The sequence below is a fragment of the Neodiprion lecontei genome, chromosome 4 (genome assembly GCF_021901455.1).
Source record: "Neodiprion lecontei isolate iyNeoLeco1 chromosome 4, iyNeoLeco1.1, whole genome shotgun sequence".
Classification (NCBI taxonomy): domain Eukaryota; kingdom Metazoa; phylum Arthropoda; class Insecta; order Hymenoptera; family Diprionidae; genus Neodiprion; species Neodiprion lecontei.
In genome coordinates, this window is record NC_060263.1 from 15,288,855 (window position 1) to 15,309,682 (window position 20,828).

General features: G+C 41.0%; 1 protein-coding gene and 2 long non-coding RNA genes across 5 annotated transcripts in view; 1 reads left to right on the forward strand and 2 right to left on the reverse strand.

Moving 5' to 3' along the window:
- The window catches only part of LOC107226661 (low-density lipoprotein receptor class A domain-containing protein 4), a 69,704-nt gene that overhangs the window by 21,129 nt on the left and 27,747 nt on the right, over positions 1-20,828 (reverse strand). Inside the window, exon 1 of one of the 3 annotated variants that reach the window (XM_046738541.1) lies at positions 1,766-2,700. The exons of the other annotated variants lie outside the window; for them this stretch is intronic. Within the exon in view, the coding sequence (XP_046594497.1) occupies positions 1,766-1,894 (129 nt within the window). The 5' untranslated portion in view covers positions 1,895-2,700. Of the gene's footprint in view, positions 1-1,765; positions 2,701-20,828 lie in introns of those variants that run through there. 3 annotated transcript variants of the gene reach the window in all.
- On the forward strand, positions 4,887-8,800 carry LOC124294186. The gene is made up of 3 exons (XR_006904108.1): positions 4,887-5,061; positions 7,713-8,058; positions 8,558-8,800. It is a non-coding gene; the product is annotated as an uncharacterized LOC124294186 (long non-coding RNA).
- On the reverse strand, positions 8,494-11,309 carry LOC124294188. Its single transcript, XR_006904110.1, has 2 exons — positions 11,193-11,309; positions 8,494-8,945 (listed from the first exon to the last, which is right to left on the reverse strand). It is a non-coding gene; the product is annotated as an uncharacterized LOC124294188 (long non-coding RNA).

Genomic DNA, 20,828 nt, shown 5'->3' on the forward strand with positions numbered 1-20,828 from the left:
AAACAAGGAAAGAATGTGAGCAAAAAGAAGAAGAAAAACAACAGATGAAAAATAAGGGAAAGGAAATTCTTTTTTTTTTCACACAAATGTTACGCACGTCAAAACGGCAGATATTTTCGCGACGCGATAGACGATTTGGGGGTGTGGTGGTGGTGGTGGTTGCATAACGCGGCAGACAACCCCCCCCCCCCCTGCCCCTTTCGTTCGTTCATTCGGTTGGGCGGCGAATGGGCGCGTGAGCAGAGTCAACAGGTGGCGAACGTGTTATAACATAGCCAAACATTGACCGTGTCGATATATGCCTACGTATGACGGAGTGGCGGTGAAACGATGGACTCTAAAAAATGAAGAAGGAAAAAAAGAAAGGGAAAAATAGAGAACTAACGTTTGGAAATGAGGAAGGCCACAAACAATGCACACAAATAACAAAAATATGAGACCTGTGCGATGTGGTAAATTCTTCAATTTCAAGTCCTAGCCTTTTTTTTTTTTTTATTTATAGCAGTATTTAGGTGATCAGTCTCAAGATCGTGATTTTTCACTGTTTATATAGTTGAACGTAAAGAAAAAAAAAATCACACAGAAATTTGAAACAAAATTTTTCTTTCTCTTCGTGTACGTGATTTCATGCTTTTTTTTCTCTATAGACTTTTCCCCTTTTACCGCAACAAGAACTGAACTGCATGAACACTATTAACCGAAACGTGTTCATAAGAAAAATTTTCAACGTTTCAATATCGTTGAAAAGATTCAAACAAAGTGTGTGTAGGAATGAATACTTTGAACTTCCACGTAAATCAAGATTATACTGAACAATATCATCGAGCTTTCAAATTTCGAACAATTTTAGAACGACTTCCAAGGAGTTTACTTCAAAATATGAACATGTACTCTTTGTTATTATTTAATAGCTGAATCTAAGAAAATCCTAAGGGTCCATGTAAGAATTTTTTTCTGAACACGCATCGTTAAAGTAACGTTATTAATTTGAACCGCGTAAAATTTCCCAGTCTGTCATGTCATTATTTCTATGGCTTGTTGTTTCGGCGTCTATCGTTGCAAATACCACTACGTACTACAACCTGATACGATATGCAGAAACTCACACGATGGCGCAATTAGCTTCAACTTTCTACAATACACCGTATGCACACAGTGATATTAAAAGAAAATAAACGAGAAATTTCCGTGTTGTGTGTGTATGTGTGTGTGAAAGTAGTTCCAGTTTTGCTCTCAAATTAAACTTTAGAAAGACGAAAAAAAAACAAACAAAAATTAAAAAAAAAAAAGAAAAAGAAATAAGAAAACCATCGCGGCTGTAATAAAAATAAGAATACGATAAAAATGAAAAGATGCGCGTGTGTGACGTACAACGTTGGAGAACGATGCGGTCACGCCTGAATGCACGCATGCGAGGCGACGCGACGCGAGTGAAAGCTCGCGCGTTCCACGGCATTCCGGGACACGGTAAAATAAAAAAAAAAAAAAAAGTCGAAGACGAATAAGAAGAAGAGAGGCGGAAGTTGCGCCTCGGTGCGCTTCGGCCCCCTTCCACAGGCGTTCTCCCTCTGGACTTTCATAATTCTACCGCTACTCTAGAATATCTCTGTATCAGGGCTATGCCTAGGAGATATTCAGGCCAGAGTGGCAGCGGCTCTCATTTTTCTTAAATCTCACTACGCGCAGTCGATCCCTGGGCTTACTTTGAGGAATCGGAAAAATTGTTTACAGACAAGAAACGGAGACTTGTATACGTCGAACCTACCACAAGGGCCATGTCGCGTGACTTAGCAGCCTGGACGTGAAGTAACCGAGACGTGAGCTCGATCAGTTTTCTCCTCAATTGTTTGACAGAGACGCCTAGCGTCTGCATGCAGCGTCGCCGCAGCTTCATTTGAACTTCGCCGCCAGGTTGCCGTCCGAATTTATGGAAGAAAAATAGCCTAGGTACAACCGACTGTCAACCGGCTATCGTGGCGAGCGTCCTGCTGCACCGTCTCCTCTCTTCCCTCTTCTATTCTCGCCACCACGAGTAGTATCTACTATCCGCCGCAGATACTCCAGCTGTCAAACAAACGTCGTGACGCTTCTCTGACGCTTCTCGACGTATGTCTTATTCCCCTTCATCCGCACCCAACGAATAAATTTATAACCACCGCGTCGTTTCCCGAACAGAACTACTATATTAACGTCGATGATCAACCGACCGTAATCACTTTGTAATTCTTTCGATCTGATTTTTCTTTTAAAAAATTACCAATCATCAACACTAACGATCCCACTCGCGTGCGTACGTTTTCCTCTTTATCTCCTCTAGTTGAGTGAGTCAGTGAACGAGTTTTTTACTTTCTTTCTCACCCCGAAACATCAAAACGAGAATATAAAAACCGAACTGCAAACCAATATCCCGTGTATAATCAACTCGTTTTCCTTAAACACGACAGTTTCCTCCAATCACCCGAAAAAGGGGTAACATTTTTTTTTTAAATCACAACACTCGTCGACCATTCGTCCAGTACAAACTGCACGTTTGTACAACGGTACATATTATTTCCCGATATTTTATTTTATCGCATTAAAATACATACACGTAGATACGTGTAATAACTTCCCCTCTCTTTGATCCGATCGCGCGCCGCCTCCGTAGGTCTAAAACTCATCGAGTCCAGCGGCTGACTGAACGCGTCTCCTCGATCGCCGGCCGGAGACAGCAGCAGCACTATCGCCCCCCACCCCCCGCCCGCCGCCCCGCCCCCCTCGCCGTCAAACATACACCCCCCGACGTATTCGTCGCCCCTCGGGACCCCCTCCACGGGCTCGCCGACGGCCGGAGGGTTACGACGTCGCTCGCTTCGTCGTCGTATTCCCCGAGACACGCAGACGCGACGGCGAAGAACACCGAGGAGCCATCATCGACGCAGACGCGTTGCGTCGGGCGTTTGCATACGTGTGGTGCGTGCATGGGTATGCACGTGTGTGTGCGCCTGTAACGAATAAAGAGAGATTGAGAGAGAGAAAGAGAGAGAGAGAGAGAGAGAGAGAGAGAGAGAGAGAGGGTAACACGGACGTTTCGTGGACGCGAGGACGGCTGGTGGGTATAACCGAGGGTACAAACTCGCAGGAGCGTACATACGACCGAACGTCGGGATCGAGACGAGACGGGAAAAATTGCCTACCTCGGATAATATTGAGACTGGTAGACGCCGTACTATTTTTTCCAGTTTGTTGTTTCTCGGTGTGTGATTGTTTTTTAACCGTATCTTGTAGATTGTCTGCTTGCCTGTCTGTACCTGCATCCGTAATACGGACGAAAAGTATTACGGGGAAATTTGACGCGCTCTTGCTCGAGACGGTCGATCCTTCAGAGTGAAAAGCCTTTCCCTATCCCCTTTATCTTACGCTGTGACTGTCTTTCCTTCGTTGTCCACGAAAATTATCGCTAATCGAAGAACTGAGCTACTTATACTGAGAGATGATGAGAGATGAATAAACTGTGAGAAAGAAATAGGTCAGGTCAAGATGTTGGTCGGGAAATAACGACGACAATCGTTCGTCGATCCGACCCTTTTAGTCATCGTTCTACGGTACCCTTTATAATATGAGCGTAATCAATCGTCGACGGAACAGGAAGAAAGCGAGAGGAAAAAAAACGCGGGGTTAGGGGAATGCGCGCGGTGGTTGATCGCGAGTGATACGCAATGCAGACGAGGGAAGACCGAGTTTCTTATGACCATGACAGTTGACTCAACATAATAATTATCAACGAGGTGCAAATAAATTACTTAAATAAGAAACAAATGCATATATACAGATATATTAATCAACATACAATGTTGATATGTTATATACATCACATCAATTTTCCAAGTACATTATACCTAGATTCTGTCTCTGGCATCAAATGAACTGCAAATTACCGTCGTAACATTCCGTATCGAATAAAAACTTATGGAAAACAAACGAAGAGAAAAAAGCGCGATCAGTTGCATAAAAACAAAATTTAATCCATTATAGGTATTATACGTGGTATGTACATAATATTATAAATTTCTCGACTAAATAAAAAACTTATTATATTATTACTACCATTATTATTACATTATACATCACGTTGACAAGTTGTTATTATTATTATTATTATTATTACTATCCGTGTGACATGGGAATCATCCTGTAGCGTGAAATAAGTATATTATATACACACATGCGCGCACATGTATAAATGCAGACAAATATACGTACAGGATAGCTACATATATGTATACATGTATTCCTATAGTACATGTATATACATATATACGTGTAGAGCACACGGGGAAAGAAATCACACGTGAATGGCGGTCGCCGCTCTACTTACGGCGCTAGCTCTAAGGCAGACGGCCCCCCCAACCCCCCGTAACACCACACGGGTGAGCGTCCCGCCGCCGTGAACCGCCGCCAAACCGTAGTGCACAGACGGTCCAACACGTTCTCAGTTTCGTGGGACACGTGCACCAACACAAAGGCGTAGCCCCGGGGCACACACGTACGTAAGACCCGTCGCAACACCACGCCGTCACGCCACCGCGTCATCGCCCCCCCCCCCCCCCCCCCCCGCCCCCACCCCGCCGCCTCGCCACCTCCCGCCCCACTTCTCATGACGAGCCTATGTGTGTGTGTGTGTGTGTGTGTGTGCGCCTATGTGTGTGCGCCGTCTAGACAGGAGGTTGCCGGGGCTGGAGTATGGAGGGGGCGTTAGATCCGTTGTCGGGCGGTGGGCGGGGGCAGAGAGAAGGAGTGAGAGAGGGAGAAAGACGCGCACCGCTGAGGCGCGGAAGAGAGAGAGGGTGAGCGGGGGGGTGGGGTGGGGGGGAGAGCAGAGCTTGATAACCGGGCTATCATATCTCAGGGCCGAGAGCGAGCGCCGGCCCCGCGTCTCGTCATCGTCGTCATCGTCGTCGACGATGTTCCCCGCCGCGGTGGAAAACCAGCCTGCGCGCGGCGGCTAGCTGGAATCTTTGAGAATACCGAGCCGACAGAGACGCTGGAAGAACGTGATAAGGCGCGATTCGTTGTCCATAGGTACTTGATGATAAAATTTTTTCTTTTACTCTCTCTACTCCTCCGTAAGGTTCCTTCGTACTATTTTTTTTTTTTTTTTTTGTTTGCATTCATATACATGTGTGTACACGCTGTTGAAAATTTATGTTGTAAATTTACTACAAATGTACAGGGTGCATTGTTTAGGTATTAGGTATTATGAATTTATTATACGTATGGTGAGTAATTTCAAAACCAGAATTGTGAAATTTACCATACTATTTAGTAAAATTAGTGCGATGAATGTTGTAAACTTGAATGTCATTATTCGATTGGTAATTGGCAAATTCAATACTCGAATTTTTAATTGCTGTTTTATCATATTTGCTTTACAAGTTTAGTAACGTTATGGTAAATGTATGCTAAGCTGTAAAATGACAAAATGTAGATGAAAAACGGGTTGTGATTGATGTAATTACGGTGTAATTGTTTGAAATTGAAAATTTGATTGTTAATTTCAAAATTTACATGCTAATTCTTTGAGCTGTACTGAAATCTGATACCTACTGTCAAGGATATTGTATAAAATTTGTATCCTGCACAACTTCAGTAGATTCACAAGAAAAGTCCAGAATTTCAGTAGTATGTATAAATTCAGTAGCATGTTCAGTAAATTCCAAATACCGTACACCTGTATAGTGAATTTACAAATATAATACGTTTACTACATAATTTAGTAAATTAAAAATACGCTTTTGCGTTTTTCCAACCAAGTCAAGAATAATTAAGGAATTCGATTGGAAACTTAATAAGAATGCTTAGCAATCTTCTTTGAAACGCCAAATTTTTTGTTGCCATACTTTTGTGTATTACAAACGTGTGGTAAATTTACGGAAAATTTTCAACAGTGTAGTTACCGTAACACCATATCAAATTCTCTTCCGGTTTTCTTCTCTTCTGCAACTGCTGTTCTTTACGATTATTCATTATTTACAATTATACGCGTACGTGCGTACAGCGCATTACACGTACAGTCTGCAGAAAGATAGTACGGATAGACGGTATCGCGATACGCGCAACGTGCGGCGAAATTTCAATATAACATGTATAATAATATCGTACATACTGCAGTCATCGGTAACGTGCAGCTGCTAGAAGGGTGACCGCGCTTCCTTCTTCGCCCTGCATCGATTTGGCTAATGCACGGATCACAGAACGCGCGTAGAGTCGCCACGACACGTGTTACATTTGCGTACCTGCATCCTGAATTACCGCGTATTCGCGCGTATCCATCAGCACATCGTTGCGTGTAATAGTTATAATTCGTAATCGCGTTTACACGCGTTACGTACTCCTCAAATGTATCGGTAAATTATGCATATGCGAAACAGGCTCGTGTTTCGTACAGCTTGCACACGTATAATACCTACCGTAGGTAAGTAAGTAAGTAAGTAAGTAAATAAGTAAGCATGCACGCATTACGTGCCCATATTTATCGCGACTGGAGAGTACGAGCGTGGCGTACGTGCGACTCGCGGTTGAGCGGAAAAAAGAGACCAAGAAAGCCATGGAGAGATAGAAACAGGAACGGGCATCGCCGGCGGCCGGCGGCCTTCAATAAGCCGTCTTTGTACCTACGCTGCTGCTGCTGCTGCTGCTTTGCACTGCCCTTCAGGGACTGACTGACTGACTTTGTAAGCACTTGCCGGTCCCGTTTAAGCGGTCAGTGACGCGAAGATTACGAGGAGATCCGGCCACCGTGCTACGTTACAGGTACAAGTTTGAAGTACCTCGTACCGCTTGTGTCTCTTCTTCACGTGCAGAGGAAAATGCAGGAGATTGGCGCGCGATTTGAAATCTCTCTCGTATGTGTATATATAGTGGGTATAATGTATAAAATCAACGGAGTAGAACGAGATGTAAGAAATATGATAAGAGAGTTTCTTTCTTTATTCGCCTCGGCTCGCGGTTTAATTGCGACTCTTTGTGTCAGAGAGACAACGTGTTGTACAGTGTTTTGTACGATTTGATCGAAGGACGTACCTCGCGAACATCGCGGTGGAGAAATTGAGAATTTATTACAAGTCACGCGCATACGAACGAACGCAGCGATGAACGCGAAGTGAGCAACGCGCGTGAATATAAAGTGTAACGAAATTCACGTCGTGCGGCCGATAATCGACCGGCCTCGATAAGAAAAGTTACGAAAAAGAGGATAAGAAAAATCAAATCAAAAAAAAAAAAGAAAAGAGAAGAACAACAATACTATGGGTATGATAATTTATTGTCGCATTATACGAGCGGATTGATTTGCAACGACGACAATCGTTGAACTTTCGAGCACAAGCGATCGCTTAACCTTGGTTTTATCGAATCACGTGACATTATAGATGATTCCGTTCTTTTTAATTTTAGTTTAATTTCTTTTTTTCATCACAGTAAATATTATTTTTTAAGAAATGATAAAATCAAAAATCGGATACATTTTTTATACGCACGATACAAGATACAATTTACGGATATCATATTTTCATCTGAATTTCGGGGCATCGGATGTCCGTCTGATGACAGTGCGAATGATATTGCAAGTGCAGAATGATAATCGTGCAGCATCGGAAATACCGGCTAATATCTGACCTTAACCTTGGCCCGATCCAACCCAATCTTTCTCTACAAAGTATATTGTAATATAGGATGTACAGCAGGGTAAGGGAGCTTGCAGGAAGGAGGAAGAAGGAGACACGAACGATCCTTCCGCTCGACTTGAGCCAATCGGCGGATACAAGTTGGGTATGTAGACGCGGTTGAATATACATATACCTATATAACAAACAGTTATACCATCCTGCGACGAAACCGGGACATTAATTACACGTGGCGTTTGTCAGAGGCAAAACTTATGATCGTCGTCGTGTGTCAATGACCACCGTGACCCTGTTTATTACATCTACGTACACATTGAACGTATAATTCATTATATGGCATATGATTATACAAACGGCTCCAAATCGAAGGCTACATGAATGCGCTGTATAAAAAGTAAGTCGAAATAAATTTCTTTGCGACTTTTTTTTCCGTAACCCGCAGGCGGATATATGATACCTACTCACAAAACAAAACGAAAATACAAACTCAGCGAAAAATTAATTTATGTCATAAAATTACTCTACACAGGCTTAGTAGGAATAATGATAATATTAATAAGAATAAGCATTCCGTTTCGTTCACTCGGTATAACTCGAAATGCAAATAATAAATTTGTTATGACTGTCGCTGTCTCGTCGTCTCATCGTGGTCGGTCGTTTCCGTGTCAATTTCCTGTGTCGATTGTTTCCGAAACTTTGTGATACTTGCCGGTGGAACGGTGCAGGGACAGAGAGTGGGGGTGTCGAATTACATAAAAAACAAAAATTCGAGCTTGTTGCAGATATGATTAGTACCGGTATTTTAAAAATTTTATGTCATGTCCTGCAGTTCACAAATCATTGGTATATTTAGTTATTCATTGCTTTTTTTTTTTGACGTTTCCGTTTTACAGCAAGGACCTTCACGGCCAGAATGAAGGAGAACGACGCGTGACACATTTGAGGATATTCGATGTTATTCATGGCTTACAATTAATTTTCCGTAAACTCTCTCTGCAGGCTCCGTCTCTGCACTGACAATATACCTGTTCATTTATATTGCGCAGTAAACGGTATAACAACAGCAACAGCGAAAACAACAATAATAATAATAAAAGGTTAGCAGGAAAATAGTCTTCTTTAATGTTCCTTTTGTGCCTGTAACCCCGCCCCCCCCCTTTTTCTGTAAGAAAAACCTTGTCCAACACGATTTTCAATTTTATTTCAGTTTATGTTGTTCTATTCCTTGGTTTCATCTTCGTTTATACAATATAATTGACTACGCACGGAGTCAAATAATTCCTGCAATGTAGAGATTAAATTTTTTAACGTCTACTGTTCAGCGTTATTATGATAAGGTAGGTACGAGTATGCGAGTTGCGTGCTTCCAGTGGCGGCATGATTGTATAATTTAATCTCAACGACAATAATAACACAAGGAAGAATAAAAACAGGTGTCAACAGAAATTACGTTACAGTTTATACGGTGGACAAGGTTTAATTATAAAAGCTATACCGGGATAATCTCTTGAAACTATACATACAATGCGCATGCGCGAGTTTTATCGGCTGCTCGGACAGGCTGGCCACTCCGAGTTTCAGCTGTCAAACTCTGTTTCTGGCGGCGATGTAGTTCATACGAATTTTTGAGGTTAGAATCTCAAACAGTCGAGGTAGTGACTCGGAAGGTTGATGCTGATGCTCTTTGAAAATTGGCTTTATTCGACTGAAATGAGAAATCTGTTTAAATGTTGGGTGCTTGGAAGAAACGCAGCAGGTAGGTGGGAACATTTTATTTGATCACTTTTATTATTTCGTAAATTAGAAATAACAATGAAATTTTTTTCTATCAACAGGTGATACGGCCAAAATAATGACATCTCTAATATTTACTGTTATCTGCCTATTCAATTTATCACACGTACAAAGATCATCGCCACTTTCAAGCAACTAAGGAACTTCCTCACTCTCTTGTGATTTCAGGTGGTAATATTCAATTTTATCACTTTTGAAAATGAGACATTAAACCGAGCGTTCAAGAAATTTAAATATCTCACTATCTGTAACAGAATGGTGAATCTTTTTTTTTCTCGAAAATAGTTCAACCAAATTCACAAATAGTCGATAGTCAATGTATTTTTTCCGATCAATAAATTATTGCTACTACTATTAAAAATTTTCTAATGATTATCAGAGTTCATTTCGCAAATTTTCAATGATGTTCGATTAAATAAATGAAGGGAACCTAATACTCAAATTGAAAATTCAAGTAATATTAGATTTATTAAAATGATTTCTGTATTTCATGTTAGTGCGGTTCGAAACAAAGAAAATCTAATCGGAAGCGTAGAAATCAGGAACTCAATGGAACTCAATGGTGCACAGAATGATTCCTCGGTAGAATGAATTGGCAGCAACGGTTAAGTAACAAACTTATCGCTATTGGCTCGATCAAAGTAAAATGATGGGATATTCAGTCATTATGAATTGTAGTATATCCCGCTCTTCAATTTTGCCTCAACTGATGTTAAGAAGGTGGCGATGGCCTTATGAAATTCACTCTGGCACCTGATGTCTGAGGGAACAACCAGGTTCGATGGTTATAATGATTGCACCGCTCGAGAAACCAGGATCCTTGCCACCTAAACGTTTTGACCATCAGGTAAGGCATAACTTTCCTCGTGTTAATCAAAGTTTAAACTTTGAGCCTGCTGAAAAAAAAACTAATTTTATCATTGAATCCATGTTAAAATATTGTAATAGTCAAAGATCACGTAATTAGAAATTTACCTACATGCTTCCATGCCTGACAAATTTAGTCCCGCTTTGACAATGAATTATTTCGTACCTGAAAATATTAGAAGCTATTATTATCACACAGGATCTTTTGGTATTTTTTGATACAACTAATTTCCAATAAAATGCACAAAACATAAATCGTTAATGAGACGCATTTTTAATTTTATGTAAATAAAGAATCTGTTCACAATAAACTTTGTTTTTACTTACCTACCTCTGTTTGTCCAGACTCCCACTTGTTAATGACATTTCACATTAAATTTCAGATTTCTTCTTTCAATAAATAACACCCAATTTCTGTATCATTTGATATTTGCTTTTCCGTTAAATTCTTTATTGCGTCGGTTGAATATCTTCCGATATCGACCACGGTATTGCTGAACGATACTATTCTTCTTAAACAATTCACGTTATGTAAAAATAAACAACAGCATAACCTCAATCCACGGCTTTACGCGCGAGAGATTTACAGCTTTAGTTTCATTTTGTGTACGTTGGCGCTCTGCTCAGCAGACGAAAACATCGCCGCAGAGCGATTTCACCGACCAATGAGATTGAATTATTTGGCGCATGCGCATTGTATGTATAGTTTCAAGAGATTGTCCCGGTATAAAGTGTATACACCCGTGTATAATATACGATATAGATAAATGCAGAGAGAATGACAATTCGGAAAGCTGCGAATCAAATCTGCGCACCAAAGCCTCGGTCGAACTCATATACATATATTATATACGTATACCTACTTACCTACCACCTACATTTAACGTATCGTCTGTATATGAACGGACCTGCAGTCTTTTGGCAATTTGACAAAAAAAATCACCGTCTCGTTCGCTGCCCGTAACTGCAGTGCGGTGTAGGTATAAAATACTCGAAACGGTGTATTATACGATGATCATGAACGCGACACGCGGTGGTATTTATTCGCGCAGAAGGGGGGGGGGGGGGGGTTGAATGAATGTGAAAACAATGCATACGTAGAGCCCGCTGTTGTTGACTCAACGCGCGCGTTTCTTTCCGAATGAGTTAAACACGTGCATGATATACGTATGTATGTATGTATGTATGTATGTATGTATGTATGTAGATAGCTATGTCATATACTGTATCGCAAGGTGGTCACCGCTGTGGAAAATTTTTTCTCCGCCTCCGCAAAACAACACTTGCCACACGTTACCGGTTCTTTTACAACGTGGATAGATTAGTCGCGTTAGGTTAGGTTAGGTTATGAAAATTAGATATCAGGGTAGGTTTCGCAGGGGCTGAGATATATAACGGGCAAACCAAGTAGTTGCCAAGAATTAAACTTCCCATCAGACTGAAATGTCGGAAAATAAATGGATCAGGTCAGGTGACGATATTTGATGGTAACATTTCGATCCTGAAATGGAGGATAGAAAGGAGTGTAAAATGACGCTGGATTTTGTAGAATTTCTTTACCCGAAGCTTTATAGCGAGATGACGATTCGACGAACGTATGAAAATTCCGTATATGTAACAGGATGCACTATACCTGCCTATAATAAATATTATACGTTTATGTTAACTGTGGACGTACTTCTAGGGTGTTTTGGGGTTGGCTAGGCAAGGATTTTGAGGTAAGTCATCCATGGTCGAAAAATCGTCATAACGGCTGTTTAGGGCTTTGAAGGATTTGGTACCGCGCGCTTCTTCGTAGTCTAATTAATCAGATGTGATCACTTTCGAACCGACGTTTTATTCAGCCGTAGACAACAGTACAAAGTTCTCGTGAGAAGTCAAGAAAACGATAAACTTGGCAATAGAAAAATAACAAAACAATTTCCAGTGCTTAGAAACAAAATTTGAAAAAGTTATGGAAAACAACCAGATGTTCCATGGAGTGCCTTCCTCAAAGTGATAGACACCTTAAACACCGGCTGTCAAAGATCCGTTTCAAGACGTGAAAATCTACATATTCCGAACGAGAAAAAATTGTTTTGTCATTTTTCTCATTGTTTATCGTTTTTTTAAAAGCTTATCGTTCTGCTGACTTCACAGGAGAACTTTGTACCACTGTCTACGGCTGAATAAAACGTCGGGTCGAAAGTGATTATATCTGATTCATTACACTACGAACAAGTGCACGGTACCAGATCCTTCAAAGCCCTTCACAGCCATCGGAATGAGTTTCCGACCATGGATGTCTCGCCTCAAAATGCTTGCCTAGGCAGCCTCAAAACACCCTAGAAGTATGCCCAGAGTTAACACAAGCACCCTGTATGCAGCATGGTAACTACAATATTTTCAAATTCTTCTTGTTTAAATACTATTAGACTTAGTCATATGCTCTCGTGGACTTTTTTTGTAGAGCTCACAGAGGCCTTGAAAAATTCGTGAACCTAACTATACACATCTGATCCCCTTCCGCTTTGGCTTACGAATATCGTTACATCTCCGAAACTATTGATCTAGTTGTAACGAAATATAGCTGAGAATCTGGCCAGACTTTGTAACTACCATAGAAAAGTAAGGAATCAAAATCGATTCGGTAGCTTTCGGGTATATTAAGCGAACATAAGGACGAGACGTTGAGTTTTAGACAACTTGAGAAGAGAAAAAAAGAAAAGCTAAACAAATTTGCACCGTGTTAAAATCTTCGCTTTTTTTTCAACAATTTTTCTTATCAATGGGGCGACATTGACGACACTGGCTAAATTATACGCTCCGATTAACAATTGTATAATGCATGTTCTTCATCGTCAATATTTACAATTTTCATGGTTACAGGTGTTATATCATACCCTGGAAAATAAATTCTGTCTCTCTCCCTCTCCCTCTTTCTTTTCCTCTGTCTCTCTCTCTCTCTCTCTCTCTCTCTGACTCTCTCCCCAACTTTGCACCTCGGTGCGATGTGCAGCGGCTAAAGTACCGGAGAGCGCAAAGCAAGCAAAGTCGTGAGGACGGGGGTCGGTGGGTTACAGACAGACACCGGTCAGCCGACGGTCGTGTTTTCTCCTTTTTACGCTCCTCCTCCCCCCCCCCCCCCGCCCCTTTCCCACCAACCGTATTTCTTTTCACCTCATGCCGCCGTACTCAGTCCCCCCCCCCCCCCCCTCCCCCATTACACCTCGCGTCTTTCTTTCTCCTTCTTCTCCTTCTTCACCTTCTTTTCGAAAAAGAGAGTACGTACAGCCCGCGAGAGTCGTGTGTCTCGTGTTGTGTTGCGTTGTGTTGCGTTGTGTGCGAATCGCGGGGTGACCGACCTCCTCTCCTCGCGTTGGTTGCTCTTGGTTGCGGAGGCGCGCCTTGCGGACTTTGCGTCGGTCGGTCCAATTTATGCGATCGCCTCCTACACGTGTGTAGGTCTCTGCGGAGTGCATGCCTTGTATACGTACACGCGAAACTCCACGCGAATATACATTCGCTGGTTATTGCGTACGTATAACACTCCTGTGTGCTGTTGTTGCCATGTTGCATCTCTTCTCCGGTACTCGTCGTCACCGCGCTGCATCCTCCGATGCAACCGCCAGGTGGCACCGACTACGACGTTCTGCAGGTGGATGATGGAAGGACGCCGAGTCGAGTTCGAGCAACAATTTACCGCCGATCGATCGACTAAGGGATTTATACACACAGAGGCGCACGTATCTACCTACATTATATAAACACTATCGATCAATCTGTTGCATGGGTATATACGTACTACATGTATTTATATTAAATATTAAACATGATAATAACATTAAATAAAATATTAAATACCTCTATACATCACCCACACGCACACATATATATATGTAGGTATTAAATTAGAATGTCGACGACATGTATACGAATACTACAGATTAATAGATAGTGTTTATATGATGCATGTAATATACATAATAGCGTCTTTCATGACTGCCATTCCCGCTCGAAGGAAGAAACAACGATGAGCAAATTTAAAGAGATAAATGTAATGGCAGGTTACATATGTTACAACTTCAAGGCCGGGTAAGAATTTTTCAAACGGAGACAAAAATTTATAAACAGCTTATTATTATACAGTGAAATTTGCATGCATGCGCAAGCGTGCGCGTGTGTGTGTGTGTGTGTTTACATCGCACGTGTATGATCGCGTTATAAGAAAGGAGATGAATATAAGATAATAATGAGAGAATTCAAATATAGGTATGAATGCGAGTGATAAACTTGGATTGAATAAAAGATAGAATAAAATAACACGTCGATCCTTTTTTCTTAATTTCGTATATATTTTTTGTAAGCATAGATATACTGTATACAATATGTATATTATTAGCTGCCGATGATTATTGACAAGTTTCAGGGTGAATTCTTAACAACGAAATGGTTCGTCGTCTGCTATAGCTTAATGCGCATGCGCTACAATTGAAACCTCATTGTTTGTCAGGACGTCCAACCGTCATAAACTTAACCTCAAAAATTTTCATAGTTTTCACGGACAGATTTCAAAATTTTTGAGGTTACATACATCGCAGCAAAATGTCTAAATTTATAACGGTTGGTCATCCTGGCAAACGACTACTCGCCGATTTTAGCGCATGCGCATTAAACTATAGCAGACGACGTACCATTACGTCGGTATCACTGATATATACCGGGAGAATCTCTTGAAACTTGAAAATCAACCGTGCATGCGCAAAATAATTTAATCTCATTGGTTGGCGAAATCTTCCCGCAGCGATATTCTTGTCTGCGATGCAGGCGAGCCAACCTACGCAAAATGTGTACGTTTGAATTTTCAAAGAGAATAAGCATTAAATTCCGACCGTTCTTTGAAGGATCGACTTTCCGATCCAATAAGAAATACTTCCCAAACCTTTCCGAATCACTGTTAATCTCAATTATTTGAGATTCTAACCTCAAAAATTCGTATCAACTACATCGCCGCCAGAAACAGTTCGACAGCTGAAACTCGGGATGGCCAGTCTGCACGAATATATGATAAACCCCGCGCATGCGCAGTTACTTTTCAAGTTTCAAGAGATTGTCCCGGTATATATCGGTGATGCCGACGTAATGGTACGTCGTCTGCTATAGTTTAATGCGCATGCGCTACAAAGAAAGTATGATATTGTGCTGAAAATACAAATTCTCCCAGACATTTGGATAACGTGACATATGATAACAATGCCATTAAGTACAGGTATATACCAAACAGGTAGGTTTAATTCCTCGAATTTCCACATATCTACCTCCTTAGCTTGGCCTTAACATTTGTCAAATTTCATGCAGGTGTTATTATTGCACCACATTATAAGTGCGATCAACGATTTTCGACCGATCCACGATTACGGGCGTACAAGTTGGAACGAGAAATATCGTAGAAGAGAAAAGTGAATGTTTAGCAAATAAATAAATTTTTATATTCAAAATATCACGATACGGTATCGAGCTTCGTTGCGAAAGCTGCGAATCGAAATATCAACGATTCGGCAAGGAAATCGAAACAGCAGGCGGCGGGTCATGCACCTGAGGCTGCGTTGGCTCTCGTCGCCCGCAATTAAAAATTGTCTAATAAGCATAATCGGAGAGCCAGTCTAGTGACCTCAGACGCCGCAGGCAGGCAGGCAGGGCCGAAACGCGGTTTACGCGGTACATACGTGCATTCATACATACATATACGGCACGTCTGGCCGCCGTCTAGGAGACGCGCCGCCAATGTTGACTCATCGACATAACAAGTAGGAAAACACACGTGCACGCAGGGGAGACCCTCTATATTCTCTGTGACGCTGCCGGCGATGCTTGCTTGTACTCATTCGCAATCAGTCTCGTTGTAGAATGTTCAGGAGTTCGTCGGGTTTCAAGTCGATATTTTCTCCTACTCCTTGTTAAGGGGTTATACCTCAGTCGGGGGGCCGAAGAAAGAAAGCGATTTTTCACGAAGAGACGTTTCAGTTTGTTAATGTAAAAATTTATGGACATGATACGGTAACGCTGAATTTCGTTCTGATGTTTTTTATTTGTAAAAATAATGACGCGAGATATCTCTGGACTGGTTCATCCGAAATGCAAGAACAAAAAGAAAATTAGTTAATGTAAGGTGTGGTCTGGTCTTTTATGGATGGAACAAGTAGAATATTGATTTTTAAGTAAACGGCGGCTTCTTAAAAAAAAATTCGATTTTCTATAAGCATTTTCGCTTTAATTTGGATAAACAATGGCAAATATTTATTGGCGAGGAAAAATCTTCGACCGAGGACTGAAAAATATATTGATAAAGCTTGTGTCAAAATTTGAAACCGATCGGTTCAGGAGTTTTCGATAAATCTTGCTCACCGACTTTGAAAACACAGTTTTGAGAAAAACGTGTTTAAAGTTTCAAAATCACTTTGAAACGCTGGGGTGGCGTCTTTGCAAATGTGCGCATAACTTCGAAAATATTTGTCGGACCGATATGAAATTTGCTGTGTATACAGGTACTTGAATATATGTACATTACGAAAATTAAATAAAAGAAATCTGGGGATAACTCCTTAAGGGTGTGCTGCGGGACGTGTACACTCTTGTCGAAAATGCGTTGAATCAAAAACGTGAAAAAACGAATGCTAAACAGGGCAACTGACACTGATCAAGTTGATTTGAGAAAGTCTCACTGTGATCCGGACGAGAACTTCTGAATTTCGATTGGAAACACCTTGTTATCAATAACGTCAGAGAAATCACATGAAATTATTTCACTATTTATTTCATCGAAATATCCGTACAATTCGTTTGGTTCTATTGGAAAATCGCTGATTTTATTCGTAAATGAATTTCCTAAGATTTGACTTACAATTAGACGATCTGTGCGGGAGATTTCATTTACGAATAAAATCAGCTATTGCTCGTTATAATCGGCTAAGCGATACGGATATTTCGGTTGAAAAATATAAAAATAATAAACTGATGTCCACGACGTAATTGAAACAACGAAGTGTTCGCAGTAGAATTTTTTCAGCGTTTTAAAATTTTCTCCTCCATCACGGGAACTCTTCTTATGTACGTAGTTGAATGAAACTAGATCAGTGACTCAGCTTCTCAGAAACTTCAGTGACACTCTGTTTCAACGCTTTTTCAATGACGATCAGATATTATGCGAGATATACATTATATTGTATTTATTCGAAGCGATCGAGTATCAGCAAAGAAGGAAAAAAACATATAACACTGCAGACATTATTTTCTCCCGATGTATATGTATAGATTTATCGATCGATCGATCGATCGATCATTTATACTATACCAAACATCGTGGTTAACCAGTTTAGCGTCAAGCCGACGGAGTGCGTGAAAATAAATAACATTATTATTGCCATATTTCCTTCCTTGCGGGTCGCAATGATCAGAGTTTGATCAACGAGGAGCTGCGGACTCTGCCCGATTCATGGGTTCTGCGAAGAGTTGGAAAAACCAAGGCGCAATTGAAAATGCACTCGGGGATAAATATCGGGCGGAACTCGGCCAGACGAGTCAACTGCGTCATGTCCGGCACTCCGCTTGCTCGTATCGTGCTGCAATAGTGCACCAGCAACAGCAGCAGCGGCAAGGCAACGATGTCGAAACATAACCGCGATTAAAATAAAATTGATGGTGTAAGATTTTTGAGAAAAAAATAAGAAAAACAAAGATCAAAGTAACTAGATTCTGACAATGAAATATTCCTGTACTATATGTGCAATGTATACATGTACATACAGTATAGCTAAACAATTGAAACCTGTTTTTTCTCCTTGAAATTTGTGACACGATTTCTCATACGATACATACGATTCAGCATTATTCGGATTGACACGCGTTGACCAACGCATCGGAATAAGAAGGGCGAAGAAAACTTTAATTCGAAGGGAAGAAGTACGATATCGAATTACCCATCAAACACGCTGAAAAAGTGTTATTCATGTAACGGAAGTTTTTTACACGCTTCAATGTTCATACACGGTATAGATGCGAAAATGATAAAGAATATCGATAAGAAACTTCGCAGGAGTGAGCAACGAAACGAAACGAAAAGAAATAAAAATATGTGAGCGTAGGTGATGTGAAAAAAACCAGCCTAAAGTCGATGTACCGAATGTTGCGCCACGTGCGAGTTTTTTCCTACTTATACGCATACATACATATATTTGCATAGGTACGCGTTGTTACGTGTATGCGTACATTCGCGTCGTGCACTTAACCTAAATACACATGCATTTGTGGATGTGTATGTCACCGGTGACTGCAGGGGGAACATGGACCCATATTACGCATGTCGTACAATCTATACGGAAGTGCTATACGTACATGTATACATGCATATGTGAATATTTTTCGTTTATGTACGTAAAAACGTTACACGCGTTATACGTCTATGTATAATATACGGGATGGGAATCCCGCTCGGTTAATTAGGCAAGCCGTTACCTTGTACATGTATCTGTATATATGTATATAGATATTATGTACCCATTACCCAACCGCCCATTGTGCGTGCATATACCTATGTACGATAAGTATAGATATAACTACGTTATATACTCATACTGTAACTACGTAAGCGAAGGTCTAATCAACGCCTTCTTTAGAGATTACGTAACCGTCTAGACTTTAAAACCGAGAGGACAGAGAGGGAGGCGGGAGGGATTGAATGCTCGCTTGTTATCGGCCGATCTTATCGGAGAGCGTCAAGGCTGATTCATTAACGGAAAATAAAGCTATATACAGCACGAGCAATCCGCCGGTAACGACTGTGTTACCATGTTATAACCTTACAGTACACATATAATATATTCTACTACGAGGATTAGCGTCGACGACCGCGAAAAACTGCGTATTGTTATGATGAAAAAAAGGAATAATAACGATGATAATAATATAATAACGGAATCTCGGTTGGGGGTGGATAAACGTGCTGAATCTGAAAGAGACAGATAGATAGGTAAGCATTATTGAAAATTAGATGAACGATAATGAAATTATTATGCAGTCAATATATTTTGTAGTTGGATCGTGAGAAGTTTAAATAGGTGATATTAGTCGCGTAGGTATAGTATCCGTATACCTTTGCGTCTGTAGTGCAGATGTTCTTTTGAAATTGTATACAACCTGTTTATTACGACATAAGCGTATGTAACAATAAATTGCGCTGCATCGTATAGGTATACACGTATCTACGTATTGTAAAGCGTAGACTCTCTCTCTCTCCGTATGCTCTTTTTCTATTCCACGTATAGCTAGATGCCACTTACACAACGGCTAAAGTAAAAGTGCAATTTTTTCGCAAGCAACTATCATGTTAACAAACGCGTCGAAATATAATGTCACACGCTGTAGGATATAACAATGGTTTCATCGGACAATTGTATTTTCATAATGGCATTCCTGTAGATATGTAATGTAGAAGAAATTTGTGAGCGAAGTTAATTTTTTATTCTTTTTTGTTTTTCTAACTCTTTTTTTCACGGTAACAGCAAAAAATCGAAAAGAAGTGGAAGAAAGAAAAATAAATAAATAAATAAAAAACAACCAGTGCGAAGCTACTCATTGTCAGACATGACGCAGGAAAAACACGTTTCCACTGAATAAAATATTTCTTCTCTTATCATTGCTGCTATCCCGAAATATATCCAATGTTCGGAAGCACAAGACTTCTTTTTGAACACACACACACACACACAAAAAAAAAACTGGTAATGTCAAGTTTTTGTTTTGTACGACAGGAAGTGTACCCATACCCATAGTTGTACAACATATCCATAGAAAAAATTCCAAGTCAACGTACGTCGGACTAGAAAGTTTTGTGATTTTGCTGCGTCATTGTCAGCACACCGCTGCCCGTTGTTACATCGTATACAACGAAAACTGATGCGGTAAGATCGAAATTCGTGCATATGATTAAAAGTTTTGCATAGGCATGAACCGACATTTAGATTCGGCGGAATCGGCCATACGTATGTAGTTATTATATACAAGGCTAACCCTCGGCGAGTCCTCTTCTCCCGGCGCGTCGCGTCGTCGTCGGTCCTTTATACCTATATACGTAATACATATGTACAACCCGGCGATAAAGCGCCACGTGCCGAGTGTAACTGACGCACACAGAAGCGAAGGAGCGACGTCGAGCCACCCCAACTCCGACTCCAACCCCAGGCTCGAGTCCGTACAGAAATTATCCCTCTCGCATACGCGGAGAGAGAGAGAGAGAGAGAGAGAGAGAGAGAGAGAGTGAGAGGCAGGGAGGGAGGGAGAGTCAGAGGGTGACTGCCGTTCTGTGTGTGTAGGTATACGTATAGAGACGATGGTTAAATCGGTCGAATTTCGCGCTTCAATGCCAAGGTCACAATGCGATCGCGAGGGACGAGCTGCAGGCGTTGCATAATCTATACGTATACACGCGTTTCTTCGGTATTTCTCTCTCACTGCGTGTAACTGCATATT